Source organism: Malaya genurostris, chromosome 3 (genome assembly GCF_030247185.1).
Source record: "Malaya genurostris strain Urasoe2022 chromosome 3, Malgen_1.1, whole genome shotgun sequence".
In the NCBI taxonomy this organism is placed as follows: Eukaryota; Metazoa; Arthropoda; class Insecta; order Diptera; family Culicidae; genus Malaya; species Malaya genurostris.
In genome coordinates this window covers 288422695-288446139 of record NC_080572.1, presented here as the reverse complement: position 1 = coordinate 288446139, position 23445 = coordinate 288422695, and the positions used below count along the sequence as shown (strand labels likewise).

Genomic DNA, 23445 nt, shown 5'->3' with positions numbered 1-23445 from the left:
GACATTAGTTATCTAAAATGGAATGACAGCACTTTATCATGGCTTGAACAATTTTGCTCCGTTTTCGTTGCACGGCCAGTTTATGTTCCACACCAGGAAGGAAAAGTAGCTCCTTTGTTTGGGATGATAGTTTTCCAGAACACATTTTGGTTTCTGCCAACTTTAAATCTGTTTTACCTCCCTTCTTTATTTGCTATAGACGCACATAGAACTGCATCCAAGCAGTCGTTGCGAATTCTGCTGAACGCATTTATTTTTCCTCTCGGTCTGGTTTTCCTATCTATTCCTTCTCTATCTTGCTATCCATCATTATCATCACCAGGAGGAGCAAGCGGGAATAGAGTTAAGGCATCGACATATGCGAATCGGGTCACAGGATAGGGACAGCGACTCGCGGTCCTACGTTAGAAGGATGTGAGTTTTTGAAGCAATTTTGGGTAGAAGCAGTTTTACTAACACATGTTTTGTTTATTTTCCACACACACAAACACAGAAGCACGGTGCATCATCAGAGACAGAGTCAGACGAAATGTGATATTCCAAATGATAGAAGTTCGGGACAATTGAGCACTAACTTCGATGACGATCGAAAGTTTTCTATATCAGGTAAGTCGACAACCGTCGGTCGTAATCTTATTAGTTCGAGCTTCCGAACTCCACGCAAGCACTCTGCGCGTTGAATTGATAAGATTCACCTACCTATAGTGCACTTTCAAGGCATATCTTCATCTTTCAAATCTTCATTTTTTTTTTCTTAAATGTCAAATTTATAGGAATGATGTCTCATATAAAGCGAAGCATACCCGATCTTAGATCGAACAAACATCAACCACTAACCAGTACTTGTGGTAAGCTAGTCGCCTCCTACGTGATCAGTCTAACGTTCTAACGCCTACTTCGATGTTGTGTGTCATAAATTGCATAATTGTTGCATTTCGATGTGTCCTTGTTAGCAGCCGTTTTTATTTCCTGTTGTGACCGGATGAAACTATTATAATTTGCTGATTTGCGCAAATTGCAAAATGGAATCGATGACCGCAATGAGATAACTAAGAATTATGATGCTTTGCAGAGTTGTTAATTCTGTTAATTCTTCGGAAGTTGCCTGTAAATTGATTGCGTGTGTGTGCGTGATTTATGAGTTCAGAATTATCATTAAAAAAGAAACTTTTACCATGTTCAATTATTTTTTGTTGGCATTTAATCTGCGTCGTACCTAAAAAGCATTCATTATTAAATTGCTTTGAGCACGAATTTGCGTCGCTTTGTAGAAAATCATTATTATTGATTCACAGAGAAGTCTCTGTCAGAAACAAGAACAAGCATTTTTCATTATTATTAATCTGACGAATTTGATTCACTTCCCTCATTGTACAATAAATGGAGAATTTCGTTTATGAAGACATGTTTTTATACTAATAATATAATGCATGATATTTAACTCACGCTTTTGTCATCTTAATTTGAGAAAAAAAACACATCTCATTGCGAGTGTCAAGTTAAACTGCGCCAACAGAGTATGGAAGTTTTAATTTTTTTTATTTGGTAGATAGTTTCTTGTCATTTAACATTTTAATATAATTTCGGACATCATCATCATCACTGAAAAGAATTTTGCGCTATAAACAGTTCTAATTTATCACTGATTTGGAAGCGTTGTTCTAAAATTAACCTATTCATGATGATTTGCTAAACAATACTGAGTAGAGACCAGATTTGGATGAAATTCAAGAATGAACATAACCATAAACCACTGATAGCTGTCAAACGATGTTCATCTTGATCATTTTGAGGGGTTATGTCATGTTCGTGAAAAACCTCAGAGCAAATTCAGCAGCTGGTATTTTTATATTGGAGAACTATAATAGAACTGAAACTGGAACAAACGTATTCCCAGCAAATCGTTCTAGTTTTATTTATTCGAACAGTTCTTCTTTCAAATTTAAAACTGATATCTAGGACAGAACAGGACAATTGTTAATCCACTTCGAGACCCAGTTTCAAACCAGCTCGTGATTGGTTGAAATTGACATAAGCAAGTACAAGTTGTTGAAATTAATATTACTGCAGAGCCAAAGAGAAAGCCTGAAATCAAGAAGTGTGATATAGACGACAATATTGATTATGTTGGTTGTACTTGAGAACCAAATCTTTGAATACTTCTGTTAGTTAGTATTTTTCTCAAATTGAATATGTTGGATACTTTATCGTTTTTTTCCAAAATTAAAAGCTTTATTGCGAAAAAGTGCTTACAGATGTATTATTCAAAGTATTGTCCGTCGCTAGCGACAACTTTCTCCCATCTTTTAAGCAAATTTTTGGGTCCCGGCTCGAAAAAAGGAGTCCTCTTTAGAGCAATCCATTTTTCAACTATTCGAAGGATTGAAAATTTTGATCTGCCAGGCCGTGTGCCATCGAACGGAATAGGTGGAAGTCAGAAGGGGCGACATCTGGGGAATACGGCGGGTGGGGCAAGACTTCTCATTTCAGCAGTTACAGGTAGTTTTCGACCACTTTTGCGACGTGAGGCCGAACATTGTCGTGTTGGAGGATGACTTAGTCCTGTAGCTCTTGATATTGTGGCCGCTTTTCTTTTAGCGCGCAACTAAGGCGCATCAGTTGCGTTCGGTAACGATCTCTTGTGATGGTTTCACCCGGTTTTAAGAGCTCGTAGTAAATCACACCGAGCTGATCCCACAAAATACAAATCATAACCTGCTGCTCAGTTGCTCACATACAAATAGACGGCGCTCGATGTTCCTCGGTTTCAACTCGTACGGCACCCAGTTTCCTTCTTTCTGAATCATGCCCAGGGCCTTGAGACGTTTTGAAATGGCTTGCTGACTCACTCCCAACGATTCGGCAAGCTCTTCGTGGGTTTGGCACGAATCTTCATCAAGCAATGCTTCTAGTTGTTCATCTTTGGAGGTTTTTTCTCTTCCACCACCGTGTTTGTCTTCGACATCGAAATCACCATTTTCAAAACGTTGAAACCACTTCCGACACGTTCTTTCACTCAGAGCAGCATCACCGTAAGTTTCTGAGAGCTTTCGATGCGCTTCAGCTGCATTTTTTTTTCGAATTGTAACAGCAAAGTAAATCTTCCCGCAAATGGCGAGAATTTCGCATATAAACAGACATTTTCGAGCGTGAATAATACGAAAACAAGAACAACTGTCACTGAAACGGCGATGACAATTCGTTAGGCACTGTACACACTCACTTCAAAGGCATTATCGTCTATGTATTTTTACCCGCCTCAGCCGGTACAGCCACCTATCGGAAAACGGCGGAAGCAAAGTTATACACAAAAATAAGAGTTTTAAAAAATTAAAATTCTTTAAAACAAGCATCTGATCAAAATTGATTCAGAGCGATAATTTTTTACCGATATAATATTTGTCTAAGTGCTTTCAAATGATAAATAATCGCATGTTAGAAGGGGAGCAGCTTTTCAGAATGAATAATTATCTCTACTGGCAACAGCGATCGCGAGGAATATATTATTTATAACAGAGAGCAAACGGAAAAAAGAGAAATATTTTTATGGAAAAAGAAGTCAGTTGTCTGGTCCTGTCCTAGGACAAATCAACAAATTATTTTCCATCAGCAGTAGGGTTTTTTTTTTAATTTTGTTTTAATAAATATCAAAAATAGCCCTTAAGGACTGAGGCTAGTGTGTTTTAGGGTGTTTTAGAGGACTATTTTCACGTTTCAAATCTGATTTTCTAAGAAACGATGGCGAATATCAAAAAACCCAATTGACAATCCCTTAGAAAATTAGTTTAGATTATTCTGTGTAAAATTTCAGAATGATTCATTTACTTAAAAAAAGGCAACTTTCAACTTGTTTATTGAATATCTCGCCTTCAAAGGCATGCATCAAAAATCTATCCTGACAATGGTTAGAAAATTTATTTAGATGCGATAAAAATGCATAAAAACATAGGTGTTATCGCGATAAAAATGAAGTGTATGTTATTTTTGTGAAGGTAAGTCGCCATTTTTTCTGCTCTAGTTTCCTGGTACCGTAACGAAACATAAGAGAGAAATAAAATCGGCTCAAAAAGGCTGCCAAACAAGCGGTAGCTTTATTGAATTTTTTATGTGATGTAGTCAAACTTGTAAGGGCTGAGGCCAGTAGGTCGTGTTAAACCACGTGGCTCGCATGCTCTCTCACCAATGTACAAAATGACTCTCGATGTGACCGGATGCCCAAGAAAGTGTTGATATTTTCGGTTACAACTTTGACTAAATCACATAAAATCCAATAAAGCTACCGCTTGTTTGGCAACCTTGGTGAGCCGATTTTATTTCTCTCTCATGTTTCGTTACGTTACTAGGGAACTGGAGCAGAAAACAATGGAGCCGCTATAGAAATCGACTTACCTTCACAAAAATAACATTTACTTCATTTTTATCGAGACAACATATATGTTTTTATGAACTAATCGCATCTAAATTAAATTATATAGTCATTGTCAGGATAGATTTTTGATGCATGCCTTTGAAGGCGAGATATTCAATTCACAAGTTGAAAGTTGCCGTCTTCAGCTATGCAATTATTCCTTCGGAAAAAAGACTTTCCCGATCGCTAAAGGCAATGAATCATTCTGAAATTTACACAGAATAATCTAAACTAATTTTCTAAGAGATTGTCAGTTGGGTTTTTTTTATGTTCGTCACCGTTTTTGAGAAAATCAGCCCTCTAAAGCGCTCTGAAACACACTGGCCTCAGCCCTTAAGGTCCCATAAAAACTGTTAGTTTTTTAATCAGATCCGACTTCCAGTTCAGGAGATAAAGGGTGATTAGTGTAAAAATTTCACGTAAATTTACCGTGTTTATCGGGTTCACAGATTTTGAGAGTCGGCGACCAAATAAACTTATTTCAGTTTTACCGGTGTTCGATTTCCGATCCCGGAAGGCTACACTGATTTTCAAAAATTTCGAATCTAATGATCAATCAAGCGAATTTAATTGACTTCGGCTACATCGATTTCCGAATTCTAATTTTAAAATTACAGGGATTACGACTTCTAATTTTAAAATTACAGGTGGATGAGTTTTTATAATTTAAACCGTCATAGAGAATGACGATACCAAAAACTCTTCAAAATTGGGTTCAAAACTATTTCAATTTATTCGTCATTCTAATTCATGGACAAACGAACTATTTTTAGTTATGCTGGTATCTGAATATCGTTTCTGGAAGTACCATAAATAATGAGTAAAATATTCAAAAACTTAAACTTCTACATCTCATGGAATGCTTAATCGATTGTCATACGTTTAGATTGAAATGAATAATTTTAAGATTTCATGCAATTTCTATTCTCGATTCGTCTTGCAGTTTAATAATTTAATCATCAAAATAATTTCATGAAATAAACACAACGAAGAACATTAATGCAGAAAACACATGCTGATTGATAAAAAAAGGTATCATCTCACTGCTAGGTAGATTACGCACGTTTTTCATTAGAATTTTATTTTGCTGCCTGATTCGATAAATTCTGCAAGCAAAACCAAAAATATTAAATTGATAAAATTCTTGTTCCGGAATCGTCGAGATACATAGGGAATTTTGATTTCCTAGTTTTTTTTTCTTGAACCGCAATGAGATTATTTCTTTCCACATTTGTGTTTGGACTGGTTTTGGACGCCGAATTTATATTTATCCAAACAATAAGATCACAATTTTTTGTCGCCTACTGATCTACTCGAGAATAACACACTATAATCACATGAAACGGTGCGGTGCATGCATGTAATTTGAAACAGTCATCTAACATTTTGTGAATTTGACATTCGCACTGTAAGCAAACGGTAACTCAGCAGTGCTACTAGTTCAACATCACTGTTGCCAGTTCACGGGGGACCTCGATGGAACTAAAAAATATTAGTCACTGTCTAGTCTGTATATTTGTTTGTGTTCGTACTGGAGATGGTCGTGTTTCGGGTACAGAAAAAAATTGTTTGTCGGTTTCGGGTCGGGTACGAGTAACGATTTTTTCATTTTAAGTATCCGAGTCGGGTTCGGGTAAAACAGTTTGTTCGGGTTTCAGTTTTTTTTCGGGTTCGAGTCGGATACGTGGAAAGATTTTTTATTTTCGATTGAGTACTAGTCGGGTTTGGAAAATTGCTTACCCGACCATCTCTAGTTCTTACCATCATAATACACAAATAATATTTCCGGATCTAATCCACTCTCAGATTTGTTTCCGATGTCTTAACAACTATTATTCAATCTAGATCTATATTCCTTTGCACCACTACGGATTATATATCTCTATTTACGTAGTATTCGATTATTTCGAGTATTTTAATTACCGGAAAATGATTTTTTTTTTTCATAAATACGTTTATTTCTTAAGGCAGTTTACATAAGTTTTTCTTCGCCGTAGCATCACTTTTACATAATATTCTTATCCTAATTTAATTCTAACATAGTCACAACGTTTTGCATTTATTAAAACATATTCTCTTATTACTTAAATATCATCTTAGGTAACTCGTCATTAATTATGAAATCTACTCGGAAATATTATTTGAACCAAACGATTAACTTCTATAAATTATAAAATAAGCTGTTATTTTCAGACATTTTGTTAATAATTTCATAAACTGTTTCGAGTTTGTTTGTATCATTACATTATTTTTATTCTAATTTAGCTATTGGTTGAACTCATGGACGCAGCTGGGATCAGAACTAAGTCTTGAAAGGGGCCTTTATTAAATTGAAACTCCAGTTTTCTTTATGAAATGATAAATAAGTTTCATGTATGAAAGGTCACGACAAGCAAGAATGTCTCGAACTGGGATATTGGATAGTCTACCTTGGGTACGCAAAGAATTTATTAGTTGAGATCTGACATCACGATACTCCACGCATGTCCAAACGACATGATCAATATCTCGATAACCTTCGCCACAAGCACAATGATTAGTCTCGGAGAGCCCAATTCGAAGGAGATGTGCATCTAACGTGTAGTGATTGGACATGAGTCTAGACATCACACGAATGAAATCTCTACTCACATCCAGTCCCCTGAACCATGCCTTTGTCGATATTTTCGGAATAATTGAGTGCATCCACCGACCCAGATCATCTTTATCCCAAGAAGCTTGCCAGCTGGCAAGTGTTCTTTGGCGAGACGAGCTATAGAATTCGTTGAAAGCAATTGGTCTCTCATAAATTTCACCCTCAATAGCACCACGTTTGGCTAAAATATCGGCTCTTTCATTGCCAGGAATGGAGCAATGAGCCGGGACCCAGACTATAGTGATTAGATAATTATTGTTCAATATGTCGTTCAGGCACTGTTTTATTTTGCCCAGGAAAAACGGTTCAGTCTTGCCAGTCATGTTTGAGCGAATGGCTTCAATTGCACTCAGACTATCTGTGAAGAGGAAATAATGGTTTGGAATTAATGTGACGATTACACTCAAACTATATTGAACTGCTGCTAGCTCTGCTATATAAACAGATGCAGGTTCTTGAAGCCTAAATGAGGCCGAAACATTATTGTTGAACATACCAAACCCTGTCGCTTCTTCAATTCGCGATCCGTCCGTGTAAAACATATTCTCAGAGTCAATATGCCTGAACTTACTTGAAAATATTTTTGGGATTTCCGTCGAACGTAGATGATCCGGGATTCCACGCACTTCGCGCTGCATGGATGTATCGAAAAATAAAGTTGAGTCAGGGACATTTAGGAGGCTGACACGGATAGGAATATATCTTGAAGGGTTGATTTCCTGTGACATATGGTTAAAATATACTGTCATGAATTTTGTTTGAGATCGAAGCTCGACTAGTCGTTCGAAATTATTAATTACCATGGGATTCAGCACCTCACATCTTATTAGCAGGCGTGATGAAAGCTCCCAAAATCGATCTTTTAATGGAAGAACTCCCGCCAGAACTTCAAGACTCATTGTATGTGTCGAATGCATGCACCCTAAAGCAATTCGCAAACAACGATACTGAATTCGCTCCAGTTTGATAATATGAGAGTTTGCAGCGGAACGAAAGCAAACGCATCCATATTCCATCACTGAAAGTATCGTTGTCTGATACAATTTTATTAGATCTTCCGGATGAGCACCCCACCAAGATCCTGTTATTGTTCGAAGAAAATTTACTCTTTGTTGGCATTTTGTTATCAGAAACCTAATGTGTCCTCCCCACGTGCATTTGGAATCGAACCACACCCCGAGGTATTTAAAAGTTAAAACCTGTTGGATCATTCTTCCCATCATATGGAGCTGAAGCTGCGCGGGATCATGCTTTCTTGAAAAGACGACTAACTCTGTTTTCTCCGCAGAGAATTCGATACCAAGATGAACAGCCCAATCGGACAAGTTATCTAAGGTATCTTGCAATGGTTTATGCAGATCAATAGCTTTGGGTCCAGTAACTGAAACCACGCCATCATCTGCCAATTGTCTTAGTGTACATGGGGTTACTAGACAGCTGTCAATGTCATTCACGTAAAAATTATAGAGGAGCGGACTACCGGAAAATGATGCTTGAAATTGATTTATTCTGCGCGCCGTTCGATTCACAAGAGAAACATTTTGATCGAAAATCGTTTTTTTTTCGTTACACGTGTGCGACTTTGACTCCGAGTAAAACGAACACGTGGTACGCGCTCTAAACAACTCGCATAGCGTTTTGGTTACCTGGGCAGCCATGGCCACCAGACGGCTACCAAAATTGATTCAGTGACGGTTGTCAAATCCAATTTGACACAACAAAGTCGCCTGTATCTAAGTAAGCCGAACGTTTCATCTTCTCACCTTCGCTGAAAATGTCAAAGATTTCAATGTGGAAAAATCCTGGTGGATACGGTTGTATCGTTTGAGTTCTATATCTGGCAGCGATGAGGCAGTCGGTCACCAGAATGTCTGCCAGTCATATTTTTCCAGCTAGCAGCGTTTAGGCAGCCATGCGTATGCGGGAACAACTCATAAAGAAAGAAAAAAAAAAAACAAACTCGCATAGATGGCGTGGTGCGACCCGAGAAAATTTTCAGAGCGAAACTACGCAATTGGAGTCCGATCTAAAGCAACCCTACACGGAACCGCAAAACAACCTAATTTTAAGTACATTCCACCCAATTTGGGGGTTCCGTTCAATAACCTATTTTTTGGTAAAGTGGCTCTAGGTAGTTTCCGTAAGGCACGTGGAAAAAAGTACTTGAAAATTAGTTATATCTACCCAATGGTAAGTTATATTTACTCTACAGTTGAGTCATATTGACTCAATTTCAAGTTGGTACGGTTTGCTTAATTTTGGCTTATTGAACGAAACTCTCGCTGTTGGGTGGTTTTGCTCTTTGTATTTTGACAACAATGGAAGGAGCGAACGGAAGAAAAGATTCAAAAGAACTCAAAATTAAGTAAAAAGAACTCAAATAACAGGTAGTTTTTATTTTCCGTGTAGAGCGAAAAATTGTATGGGCGACTCTGGGTCAGCTCTCGGGCTGCTCTGATCAATAAACGAAAACGATATTATGGCATATTCAGGAGTGTTCTAGTTCTAGATGCATAGTTTATGTCAGTTTTAAAATTTAAATCTAGAAATTATAACAAAATAAACTGGCAGCAGCGTTTTATCTGTGTTTCAAATATAGAAAAAATAGAACGGCAATGTATACCAGTTTTAAATTTGACAGTAGAACTGGTCGAATAAATAAAACTAAAACGGATTGCTGGGGATACGTTTGTTTCAGTTTCATTTACATTAAAGACCACCCATATGAATCTTGCAGCTGCTGAATTTGCTCTTAGTATTCGAGGAAATGTACGATGGCGTCGATCATGGAGTACTAGATGAACGAGTTCAGCACACTACATTATCAACCCCAGTTAAACTAAACGGTTAGGGTAACCAATATTTTCAAAGAAATAATTTTAGAAATTCGCCGACACAAAAAAGATTATACGGAATACAAAAGACTGCTGCCATAATATTCAAAACAAATATTGGCAGTGATTTTGATCAAAGTACCAGCTTTCCGGTTAATTGTGGAATATAATTTCATTCAAATGGCTGCCTTGGCTGGCCTTGCAGTACGCCATACGGTCGGTCCAGTTTTTTAGTACATTTTCGATTGTATGCAGTTTTATTTCAGCTATGGCTGCACGAATGTTGTCCTTCAAGGCACTTATCTTTGACAGCCCCCCAAAGATAATAGTCTAACGGCGTCAAATCACAGCCCCGAGGCGGCCAAACGACATCCGAATTTCGACTTCGAAGACTGTGCGCAGAAGATCGCGTTGGCTGTGTGGTACGGAGCGCCGTCTTGCTGGAGCCAAATGGTGTCCTAGTCTTCCTCTTCAAGTAACGGGAAGAACCAATCGCTGATCATGGCGCCCAATGATGCCGCCAGACCAAAATCCGCACCAAAGCGTCACTCTCTGAGGATGCATCGGCTTCTCCATGATAACGTGCGGGTTTTCCGTCCCCCAGATGCGACAATTGTGCTTATTAACATACCCGCCGAGATGAAAATGTGCCTCATCCGAGAAGATGACTTTTGCTCGCACACAATCCGCAACATTACCATAATGTGCAAAGTAAAACTGCACTACTTTCACACTTTCCTCAAGCGTATACACAACCATTTTCGTTCAGCGGAAGGATAAAACTAAGTATCTGTCAAATCAGAAGTGACATTAAGGTTACCAATGTCAAAATAACCGCTAGTTAAAAAAAAATGTTAGATGGCGGACCCTGTACTTAGAGTAATTCTACGTCTACTCCGGAGTTCCACAAGGAAGCTATCTAGGACCGTTAATATTCTTATTATACCTCAACGACTTGAATTTTTCGCTGAAATGCATGAAGCTATCATTTGCCGATGATTTCAAATTGTTCCATCTCATCAAGGATTCTGAAGATTCCGCTTTCTTACAAACTCAGTTAAATGTTTTCTATAACTGGTGCAATGTTAACAGGATGGTACTAAACGCCTCAAAATGTTCCGTCATATCATTCATTCGCCAACGAAACACGATCACGTATGACTACTCTATTTCGACAGCGGTCTTGGAACGAGTTTCATAAATCAAGTATTTAGGAGTGTTATTAGATTCTAAGCTCAATTTCAAAAATCATATTCAATATACTATTTCTAAAGCTTTTAGGATGCTAGGACTTAGGGCACCATAATATCAAACCGATATGCTGCGAATAGTAGCTGTTCACCGTTTTGATTTGCGTCGTCTGCCATGGAGAGATGCAACCAACCTTCCAAGCTACGAAAATCGTTGTAGACTCATCAACCTTGATTTGTTATCAGTTCGCCGGGATACTTCCAAAGCCATTTTTATTGCGGATTTGATCCAATTCCGAATTGATTGTGTCGATCTTCTTCCACAGCTAAGCTTCAATATCCATCGTCGTAACTTGCGGTTAAACTTTTTCTTCATAATCTCTCGTGCTAGAACAAACTATGGATTTAATGAACCATTTGCTAGTATGTGTCGATCATTCAACGTTTGTTCAAATGTATTCGATTTTCATTTGTCCCGCAGCACTGTAAAAAACTTATTTTCAAGTGGTAATTTGAAGGGGAAAAAGTTTGCTTTTACCCCCAAATTTATGCTAGGTGCACATAACCATTTTTACTTGAGTTTACGTTTCGTCTTCGACTCATCAGTGCGTCAGCAGATTATGTTGAACTGCTGACGCAAATCCCAGGATCAACATAATCCAAATTACCACAATCTGTACGGCCAGTAAGCCGAAACTTGTTTCGTTCGAGACGTCAGTTTAGACGTTACACTTCTTGTGTAAGAAAAAAGTGTCTTGCAAATAGCATTAACTTTACGTCTGCTAGCGAATTATGTTGATCCGGGGTTTGCGTCAGCAGTTCAACCTAATCTGCTGACGCACTGATGAGTCGAAGACGAAACGTAAACTTATTTTCAAAATTTTTCGCCAGCCAACTTTCCTTATGAATGGAGGGTTAAATTATAGATATTTACAGAAGATAGTATGATAAATTAGTTTACGATACCGTGCAATATGTATCATTTGGATAAATCTAATCTGTTGGCACAAAAAATAAATAAATAAATAAATAAATACAGTTCGAACAGCTCCACAGTAGTTTTATGTCGTGTTTAACCCACACTTTTGTTTTAAAACAAAATACCGAAAACGTTTCGAACTTCGAATTTACGCGTTTCATGCAAGGTTATATCGAAACAAAATCGATCTTTCACTTTTGAGGATAAATATCATTTTCATAAGAACTAAGGAATACGAAAAATTACCCACCAGGGCTTAACAGGTTGCAACAGGCCCTGGAACAGATTACCCTGTGCCATCATCTCTCGTAATCGGTTTGTTTTAAAGTTGCATGAGAACCTATATTCTTTCAGCTCAATTCAAGACCGTGAAAGATTAAAAAAGGAACAGTTGTCATCATAAGTTTGTTTTAAAATATTCCCTTTTAATAAATATTACGTGTTAGCTTTTTTTTTTCTTGCATCCTCCGTCAAGTTTGACGGATAAATGTGCGCACCTGCTAAAAACTGTTTACAAAAAAAAAACATTAAATAGTTTTACGTGATGCTCAATGTTTCCATAACAGATTTTGCAAACAATTGTTTGCCATGTTAGCTTCTGTTAAGCTCTAGTTTTTGCAAACAAATCCATCCGATGTTTTCCCTTTTTCAGCATCTCCTAACGAAAGCCCCAAAAGCTCGCACAAGCACAGTCCGCCCAGTGATCACCTGTCGCCGAAGGGAGCACTGGATACCGTCACTCTAAGTGCCATCAGCAATCGGGCCTGCATGTGCAGTTCCAAGGAACCGCCCGTGGGCCGTCCCGACACTCTCTGCACAACGTGTACAGTAGATCTGAACATCAAGTACAGCCAGGAGAAGGACCCGTATCATCCGCCGTCGGGTGGCAGTTACCAACATCAGAGGCTTGTCGGTGATCCCCTGCGCCATCAGGATAATGTAGGGTAGGTTCAATAGACAGTTCGTCTGACAGTCACCGATTCCTTCCGGTTCCTAATGAATGTAATTTTTATTTTTCCTCTACAGATCAGTAACAAATCAATTATCTGATTTAACGATAAGATTAGACAACTTAGAAGGTAGCTTAAAGAAAGATATCAGAACAATCCTGGACATTCTGCACCAGCAACAGCAGATGCAGTTCCAGTTCCACCAGCAGCAACTGCAGAACCAACAGCAGCAACTGCAGCAGTCCGGCAAGACCGGTATGTCATCGTATCAACCGTCCGAGAGTGACTTCTCCTTCGACATGTGCGTCGGTGTCGGTGTCAGTGGAACCGGTGATCCGGTCGGCAGCATGGCCAAGCACCAGCAAGCGCAACAACGAACCAACGTGCAGCGGTCCGTCTCACAGCCCGAATGCGCCAACGAGAAAAGCCTTTTCAAGTACTGTCATTCTCCCTTCATCTCTGTGATGAACCGGAAACTTGATTTTTTGTTGTTGTGTTCTTTCGCAGGTGCTCAAAATTTTCCTCATTTAATCAACCAATGGACGATGCCCCGGAGGGTCACAATTGGAATATTTTCGCACCAATCGCCAAGCTCGAATCGCTGGACGAAATTGATCAGGCAGTGAGTGCTTTTCGATACGCGTGCAGGAAAACTAAACACTCTTTATGCTCTTCGTTTCAGGACAGTAAACACTCTCTCACCCAAGAGAAGCCACAATAGCAGACGGATAGCAAACATTTCACCAGTCAGTAGGAAAAGGGGTAGCATCTGTCTCATTCTAGCATAAAATAGAAAAAAAAACTACTTTAGCTCGTTTAGCCGTGTAATGTTATGTAAATACTGCTTGGTAATCATTTCGGAACTTCATCCTTTATCGATCGATTCTAAAAGTTAGAGGAAGCTACGAATCAGCAAGCAATTGTACATTTTTTTCATATAAATACTGAACATACTTTATACGAAATATCAGTAAATTTTTACGAAGAGCAAATATAAACTAATAAAACAAAAGACAAAAATTAGCCGACAAAACAAAACACGCATAGTTGAGGAGCAGTGATTGTAGCGGAAAATGGAAAATGAGACGACACCAGCTACATTTTCATTCCAACCATGACCGTTTATTATTATTGATTGGTTATGCTTCGAGCCGAGAACCGAAAGTTCATCGTTAATAGAGACTTGTTATCGTAAATGAATAATACTTTTCCCGAAAATGAGTTCGTCATTTTCTTAGACACAATTTTTCACTTTTCCTCTAGGGTGCATTCGATTTAGTCATTTCTGCTTGATGTAACAACAGAAAGTATGCAAAACCGGTAATGCTATTCGGTTTTGAGCCGTTGGACAATGTTTTCCCATTGTTCAAGTTTGATTTAATCAACAAAACTCTAGTGCGGCAGCTAGCGACTGCATCAGTAAAATATATTTTCTCTTTTCAAAACCAACACAACAGAGACCCACACACACGCTCACACACTTACACCGAACTCCGAAAACTGCGAAAACAAAACAGCAAAACAGTGAACATTTACAATACAGACAAAGATATTGAAATAAAGTTCTAACGAAATCACAAACACACATAAACACGTTCCCCCTTAACTTACTCACACTCACCTCGTTGAAAAAGAAAACACATTCAACACTCATATTTACAGTAACGCATTTACTAACACTAACAAAATAGTCGCGATCGAGATCGCTTCCCCGGAAGGTGTTGTTTGGCCTTCAATTGATTTTTTTTCATTCGTCCTTTTTCGAAAGATAACTGCATTATTACGTTTCACCATTCCAAGCAGAGTAAACAAAAACATCACACAAAACAAAAGCATTGAAAGAACTGAACAAATAAACTTTATAAAAAAAACAATGTGCGGAAAATATACCTTACGAGATGAAAATGCAATGCAAATTTCAAGCTTTTCAGTGTCAAGGAGTAAACCAGTCATCAGAAGCTGGTTTTTTGTATTACTTATATCACCTTCCTTATTGAGTTAGAAAAAATTAGACCAAGCGGCACATGGCTCTTTAGTTCCATACGTAAATATTATTCATTGGGCATCATTTTTAACTCTTATGGTAATAATATGGTAATCAAACAATGATACAGGTGTATTAAATTTGCTTTGATTCTTTTTAAAAAGAACGCAACTAAAAGAAATAATCTAAATTAAAGTTTTTCAAGACCGACATTTTCGAGCGTCAAAAATGATACATTTTTACAGTTGAATCCAATACAAGATAACACAACTCGTGCTACAATTTCGGAACCAGAGAGCAAGGATTATTTTTCTCAAAAATTTGTGATTAAACAAAAAATGAATCTGTGCACACTTCCCATAACGTCATGACATGAGACGTGAGCAAAAAAAGCTTTGTCGGAAATTATTGTCTCTGTTGTTTCCCTAGCAAACTCAGTTTGCCCCTAGGGGCTTAGTTTGTGAAAGATTTCGGAAAACTGTTTCGTTTTTAAAAATCTTGCAACATATTCAAAATCTGTGAAATACAGTTTAATCTGCGAACCTGGCATCTCTGCTCGGGAACTACTTTGACGTCTTCAACGTAGTGCTGTTTTCTCTAACTTGGGGCCATTATCATCGTATTTGCATCGTAGGACCCTAGTCAGGTTTGGAATGAACTCCGACAGTCTTCCAAATGTTTAATGACAAATACACACTTATTTTTTACGCTGAATCTCGGCAAAATAATTTCCAATATTTGCACCGCTGGTAATCATCTCGGAAAAAGAAAAAATGGCGGAAGCTTGGCAATCTCAAATTTGTCAAACGTCAGTTATTATCGAAGGTGTTAGCAAAAAGTTTACTGTTTGTTACTAATTACTGAACCATCAGTAATTGAAAGTTAACTAGGAATACGATTTTTCATTGTAAACATTCAATTGGGGATTAATATTTTATTTTATTTCCGTATAAACATACAAAAAATATACATTACGTTACTTATTAACACGACGTTTAAGTTCTTCGACATAACCTAAAATGGCTTTCCGACAGAGAAAACAGGATCTGGAAGAAAGGAAGGAAGCTTTCTATACATAATCAGCAATAATTTTTAGTTCCTATACTTATTGAATAGATCGTAAATTCTTCCGTCTTCCTTGTGGACTAATTCCATTTTTTTCTGATGACCACCGGAAATTTTCTCCGAAATATTTTGTCAGAAAATAACTGCGTAGTGCCAAGTGAAAATGTAAAACGTAAATGGCAGATGTGTAGCCAAATTTCGGCAAAAGTTAACACAAAATTAGAAATTTCGGTAAACGCATTTGCTAATCTCCGAATAATTGTTAATCATCGATGAGCTCAGCAGAAGATTTTTCTAAATCTCGGCAAAAAGATGTACTTTACCGAAAAATCAGTGAATCTAAACGAATCTCGGAAAACATAATATTGTTTACTGAGCAATCAGTAAAATTGTGTGTTGCCGCATTTTATTTTACCGAGCTCGAGAATTTTTATTTAAGTGTGTAGGAAGAAATAGTTTTTATTATTTTTACGTTTCGTCTTTGACTCATCAGTGCAGAGCAGTTCAAATTGAACTGCTTAGTGCTAAACTCGGCAGTTCAATTTGAACCGCTAAGCAAACGTAAAGTTTCTGCTATTTACAGCACACTTTTTGTTTTGCAACGGAGTGCACTGTCTTTTCTGACGTGCCGAACGAAAACGTGTTATCGACTATTTCTGGCCGAGTTTAGCACTAAGCAGTTCAATTTGAACTGCTCTGCACTGATGAGTCAAAGACGAAACGTAAAAATAATAAAAACGATTTTGTGCCCTAGCACAAAATTTGGCTAACCCCTAAATGACGAAATAGTTGTTAATATGACGGATACAATTATTTGAACTATGCCAACGTTACTAAACGCATACAGTCAATTGTCGGCAATAATTCAGCAGAATCCTTAAAAAGCAATCAAAACTGAACTAAGAAGCGAAAAAAAACAAAGCTCTCAAATCGGCGTCTGAAGGTAAAGCGGAGAGTGAAAATAGACTTGCGATCGAATGGCGTGGCACCTGAGCACAGCTAGTTTCAGAACATGCTCGGTTTTTCTGTTCTATTAGGTTGTTTCTTCGTGTGCTTCACATGCAGGGTAGATTAATTGGCAAAACAATTTCCCCGGATAGAAGCTAGCTACGGGTTCGAGTCCCGTCTCTGCGATAGCATTTTAGCGGTTTTCATTACATAATTGTATTCGCATGTCATTTTACCAATTTGTTTTCTTCGTTATATACTGATCAAATTTATAACAAGAAGCCAGTTGTCTCATCTTGTCTTAGAGTTGATCTAACACACGGTTAATGATTCTCTGACATATTTTTAGCCGTTGAAACATATTTAAATTATTTGTGTAAATTTCAGTTTTTAAACGAATTACGTTCTTATCAATTAACCAATTATCAATTATAACGAAAGTAAGCACGCAGTTTTGGTTTCACTTGGATTGGTAAGGCAGAATTCATTTCACTAACCTAAAAGTGTAAAGTTTATTCGACCTGTTTCTACCTCCTTGACAATTAAAAATGTTTATTCGTAGTATGTTTGCAAAGTTAAAATGCATTTTACTCGAATTAGCCCATTCGCACAATAAAAACCTTTCTTAATTCACCTAATGGTGCGTTAAAACATTTGCCAGATTCTATCAAGAGGTCTCATTAAAACAGTAAAACGAAATACGATCATCAATTTAGAATAAATTAGCCACAAACAATTGAAAATTAAAGTTTTTTTTGTTATGTATAGTATTACTCATTTTCAAATGATACATGGAAACATAAAAAAATGAGTAGTTACCATCAATGATAATGAGTTACTCTTACTCTGAATTTGAGCTTAAGGTCTGAGGACAGAGGGTCGCGTGTTGAGTTTTAAATCGACCAAGTGGTTCGCTAAATTCCCTTTGCGCATCGCAACTCTCTCGTATATGAGCAAACTGTACCGGGTTGCCAGCATACATTTTATTATGTTGATGAGAAGTTTTATCACATAAATCTATCGTATGGGTTGGACATTACATGGATTCCAATGAACAATGAAAAAATATTCAACTTTCACAAAGATTGAATGCCAAACAAAACATGTGTTTATGTAACAGATCGGCTGAAAAGTTCGTATCGTTTCTATGAGAGGGCGTCACTAGAATTAAATCCATACCATTTTCAGTTTGTACCAACCTTCAAAAGATACGTGTATAAATTTGACAGCTGTCTGATTATTAGTTTGTGAGATATTGCATTTTGAGTGAAGCTACTTTTGTTATTGTGAAAAAAATGGAAAAAAAAGGAATTTCGTTTGTTGATGAAACACTACTTTTTGATGAAAAAAAGTGCCGCCGATACCAAAAAATGGCTTGATGAGTGTTATCCAGACTCTGCACCGGGCGAAGCAACAATTCGTAAGTGGTTTGCAAAATTTCGTACTGGTCATATGAGCACCGAAGACGATGAACGCAGTGGACGTCCAAAAGAGGCTGTTACCGATGAAAACGTAAAAAAAAATCTATAAAATGATTTTCAATGACCGTAAAGTGAAGTTGATCGAGATAGCTGACACCCTAAAGATATCAAAGGAACGTGTTGGACATATTATTCACGAATATTTGGAAATGAGAAAGCTTTGTGCAAAATGGGTGCCGCGTGAGCTCACAATCGAACAAAAACAACAACGAATTGATGATTCTGAGCAGTGTTTGGAGCTGTTATAACGAAATAAAACCGATTTTTTTCGTCGATATATAACAATGGACGAAACATGGCTCCATCACTTCACTCCGGAGTACAATCGACAGTCAGCTGAGTGGACTGCACGCGATGAACCGAACCCAAAGCGTGGAAAGATTCAACAATCGACCGGAAAGGTTATGGCGTCTGTATTTTGGGATTCGCATGGTATAATTTTCATCGACTACCTTGAAAAGAGAAAAACCATCAACAGTGACTATTATATAGCGTTGTTAGAGCGTTTGAAGGACGAAATTAAAAAAAAAAACGGCCTCATTTGAAGAAGAAACAAGTTTTGTTTCATCAAGACAATGCACCGTGTCACAAGTCGATGAAAACCATGCTGAAATTGAACGAATTGGGCTTCGAATTGCTCCCTCATCCACCGTATTCTCCAGATTTGGCCCCCAGTGACTTTTTCCTGTTCTCAGACCTCAAGCAATGAAGAGGTAATCGCTGAAAGTGAGGCCTATTTTGAGGCAAAGGACAAATCGTACTACAAAAATGGTATCGAAAAGTTGGAAGATCGCTATAATCGCTGTATCGACTCTGATGGCAATTATGTTGAATAATAAAGACGAATTTTGGCAAAAAAAATGTGTGTTTCTATTAAACGATACGAACTTTCAGCCGAACTGTTACGATGAAACGTCGGTGCGTTTGGCAGCCTTCTCTCTTTTTTTTCAGAATGCTATCAGGAAACCAAAGCGAAAAAAATGGCGGATGCTTTCAAACTGGCTTTGTTTCACAGAAAAATACAAGGCTTTATTTTGATTGCGATAATATATATGTTTTTATGTACTCATCGCATCTAAACTAAATTACCTGGACTTTGTCATGGTAGATTTATGATACAAGCCTCCAAAGTCAAGATATTCGATGAATAAGTAGAGGTATGCATTTCCGAGCGTTCCAATTTTCAGCAGTTCTTCAGTCAGAAAAAAATACATTACGACCGCTAAACTTAATGAATCATTCTGGATTTCGACGGTTCAAGTTCAGTCCAATCTTCAATTATTCTCGTTTAAGTCGGGTCTACATTTTTGCTATCGGCACATAGCTACTATCGTGCTGATTGCTTGGATCGATTTGATGAAAACTGTGCCCCCGGTTTTCACGTTAGCGCTATGCAATTGTGGAGGATTTGTCAGTTAGTTGACCACTGCATAAACCTGCTTTGTTGGCAACCGCATGAGTCGGCTAATTCGTTGACAATTGAGAGTGTACAAGTAAAAGAACAAATGAATGTGAAAGAAATGTCTATTCAATAGCAACAAAATGCTGTCAGTAAAAAGGTTAGCAATTCTATTTAGGAAGCTAAGAGCAAATTCAGCAGCTGGAATATTTATATGGGAAATCTATAACAGAACTAAACCTGGAACAAAAGTATCCCAGCAAGCAGTGTTGGTGATTGCCGAAAATTTGACAGAAGCTGCTATAATGCTATCTATATTGTATACAACATTTTCAATCCGGTAGAAGATGCTACAAGAACTCGAGTCTCTCAATGCATGAACCGCGAGAGAATTTTTCTACATTCCTTCGCTCCACTTCATACTCTGAGTATTTCACGGCCCTTAAAAAAAAATTACAGTCTGATAATGGCAACGATCATGTGTGGATTTTCCTAAGAGAGAATCGCAAGTTGACAATTATCGCAGAAAATCGAATCGATGATTCAACTTGATGATTCTCATACTAGGTTGCAATATTTCAAAACCCTTGTGTGGAACATTCACAAACATTTTCATAGACACAACTTATACAAAGGTTATTATGCACATAGTTAGAATAAGCGGCAATAGTAAAATGCAGCAGCGTGCTAACCTTTGATTCTCAGAAATATCATCGAGAGAAATTCGCTCTCGCACTGGTGTCGATTCTATGTTAAATGAGCCATGCCGGGTTTTTGTTGTTGCGATGATATCCGTCTCTCTTTGATGGCACTGATTCAATCGTTGAAGAGTTGGGAGTGAACATTCTTTGATACGAGAAAAGCCATCCTTGCCAGCAAGCCGTTCTAGTTTTATTTCTTCGAACAGTGCTTCTGTCAAATTTAAAACTGGCATACGCTGCCGTTCTATTTTTCTATATTTGAAACACGAGTAAAACGCTGCTGGGGCTACCAGTTTTCCTTGTTATAAAGTCCAAATTTAAATTTTAGAACAAACATAAATTATGCATCTAGAACTAGAACGCTACTGAATATACCCAAATGGTACATTTTTCTGATCACTCTAATGAGGATCGTAAAACTGAATTCGAATAAAGTCTTTTTTTTTGTCTGAACTATGAAAGATTAAAAACTACATTACATGAATAAATATATATCGCCCGGTGAACGACCGTAACTAGGTTAAAACCGTGTATAAATAAACGATATAATAATAATAATAATAAATATATATCGAGTGTTTGTCAGTCATATCTTAACGTGTTAAATCGCACGCAGTCCGCACTTTAGGACGCTATTTTGCATATTTCTCGGTTGACGTAATGTTCGCTTTCCCGAAGGTAATCTTCAGTGTAACGGTGAATGAAACGTATTTATTTCATTTAACAGGTAGTACGCAAACTCAACACGCAATCCGGACCGGAAGTGAAGGGGCTCTAAAACAATCTTACCTGTGCCTCTGAGGGACAATGCAGACCCGTGGTTTGCCGTACCGCGATAACGCTTCGTACTAATTATCAACCGTTTCCATAAAATAAAAAAAAACTCGGTCACACTTAGTTTCAAGAAAAATTGCGTTTTTTTCCCCGGTTAGCTGTAGACAAAGAGAGATGTCGACCTAGACTTTGTCCGTTATTTGGAAGTGACAGGACTGGGTTCGGACACCCCATGATGCTCGATTACCGACCGACCGCTGGCTAGTGTTGTTTTGCTGAACGATTTTCCGTGTGCTAACGCAACGAAAAAAATAAAAGATTTTCTTTTTCGTTTCATAAATTTGCTACCACTGGAATGGGAACGTGAAATGATCGGTGAACATGTGGGACATCGAGAGGTAAGGTGAGCTCACCCGTTTAGTGTCACACCGGGTAATAGGTTAGGTCGTAACATCATAACGACAAAAAGGAAATTGAGCCAACCAGGTCCGACCCGGCGGTGTAGTTCACAATCAGAAAGAAAACGTAATTATTCAACTTCACGACATTCATGTCTGCAGCCTATTTCCATACCAGCAGCACTGGTCCCTGTAGCCTTTCGCTCGACATGACGATTGTGATGGCAGAACTCCAAGCGCTTCTGCCGTGAGCTTTATAATATTATAATTCATGCGGTTAGGGTGACCATTTTTCGACTGAAAATACCAAAGGATTGATTTTGTTGCAAATTTTCAAAGTCAACAGGTCTTCAAAAATGATTCATAACGTTAAACAAAACTGAAAAGATTCAAAGTTTCTATTAGTTTTGAAAACGGAATTTACAACATTTCCCCCGAAGATTCACGAATTTTTGGAGGTGGACCTAAAACTTATTTTTCATGACTCAACTTTTTACAGTTTTATAAAAACAACGCGTGAATTGAAAAGTAAAAGTAAAATATACACTAGTTCTAGGAAGAATAATTTCGTGTTTACTTTTTAGAAATGTCGATAGACTCAATCGTATCGAAAACTTGAGTATTGAGCCATTGTTCGGACCTTGTATCGGTTTTTCTTTAATAATTTTTCCTACAAATATCAGCCTGGGTTGGCGGTTCAATGCATAGGGCGCTCGTCTTACAAGCCAGTGGTCATAAGGAGTGTATCGAAAATAAGCTATCCACATACATTTGTGTTGTACGCATGTATTTGTGATGGTTTTTTATGCTCAGATCACAGCATGCTGTGCGTTTGGCTGTCAGTTTTCGTTTGTTTACTTGTTTGTTCGAATGAAATTCTGCGTTTTCAAAATGTCGCGTATTGAAAAGGAAGTGAAAATTAAGGTTCTGGACACATGGCTAATTGAGAAGGGTATTACTATGCGAAAATTAGCGAAGCGGTTTGGAATTCATCATGCCAGTGTTGAAACCATTATTTATAAGTTTGGGGAACACTATTCTTTGGATGAGCTACCAGGAAGAGGCAGAAAACCCGGTTCTTCGAACCCGAGACTGGACCAAAAAGTGGTATCTCTAATCATGAAGAACAAATCAATGTCGATATGTGATTTGGCCAAAAAAGCAGGAACAAGTTTCGGAATGATCCAGCGTATCAAAAGGCGAAATCACCTGAAGACCTACAAGAAGCAGAAAATCTCGAAACAAAGTGTAGAACAGAAGAAGCGAGCAGCAACAAGGGCCCGGAAATTGTATTCGCGTCTTTTGCAGTGTCCGGATGCATGCGTTTTGATGGACGACGAGACTTATGTAAAGGAGGACTCCAAAACCCTTTGAGGTCCACAATACTTTACTGTCGTCGTTGGGGAGGATGTGAGCGATGCGTACAGATCGATTCAAGTGGAGAAACTCGGTCAAAAGGTACTGATATGGCAAGCAATATGTTCCTGTGGTTTGAAGTCAACCATTTTTCACACTACCGGAACTATAAATGCAGAAATCTGTCGATCTGAGTGTCTCCAGAAAAGATTGCTGCCTTTATATAAAAAGCATAGTACACCTCATCTTTTTTGGCCGGATTTAGCGTCGGTTCACTATGCCGAAAACCACTCTTAATTGGCTTGCGGAAAAGGGTAAAAATTTCGTTGAGAAAAATATCAAT

General features: G+C 37.9%; 1 protein-coding gene across 7 annotated transcripts in view; it reads left to right on the top strand.

Annotated features, from left to right (window-relative positions):
• LOC131438976 (potassium voltage-gated channel subfamily H member 6) overlaps positions 1 to 14912 on the top strand; it is a 422022-nt gene extending 407110 nt beyond the window's left edge. For 6 of the 7 annotated variants that reach the window (XM_058609420.1, XM_058609424.1, XM_058609419.1 and 3 more), the window contains 7 exons: positions 323 to 414; positions 494 to 606; positions 774 to 848; positions 12699 to 12990; positions 13073 to 13432; positions 13504 to 13618; positions 13679 to 14912. In XM_058609420.1, the coding sequence (XP_058465403.1) occupies positions 323 to 414; positions 494 to 606; positions 774 to 848; positions 12699 to 12990; positions 13073 to 13432; positions 13504 to 13618; positions 13679 to 13717 (1086 nt within the window). In that variant the 3' untranslated portion in view covers positions 13718 to 14912. The remainder of the gene's footprint in view (positions 1 to 322; positions 415 to 493; positions 607 to 773; positions 849 to 12698; positions 12991 to 13072; positions 13433 to 13503; positions 13619 to 13678) is intronic. The other variant, XM_058609421.1, reaches the window with a different exon arrangement.
• The last annotated feature ends 8533 nt before the right edge of the window (positions 14913 to 23445 follow it).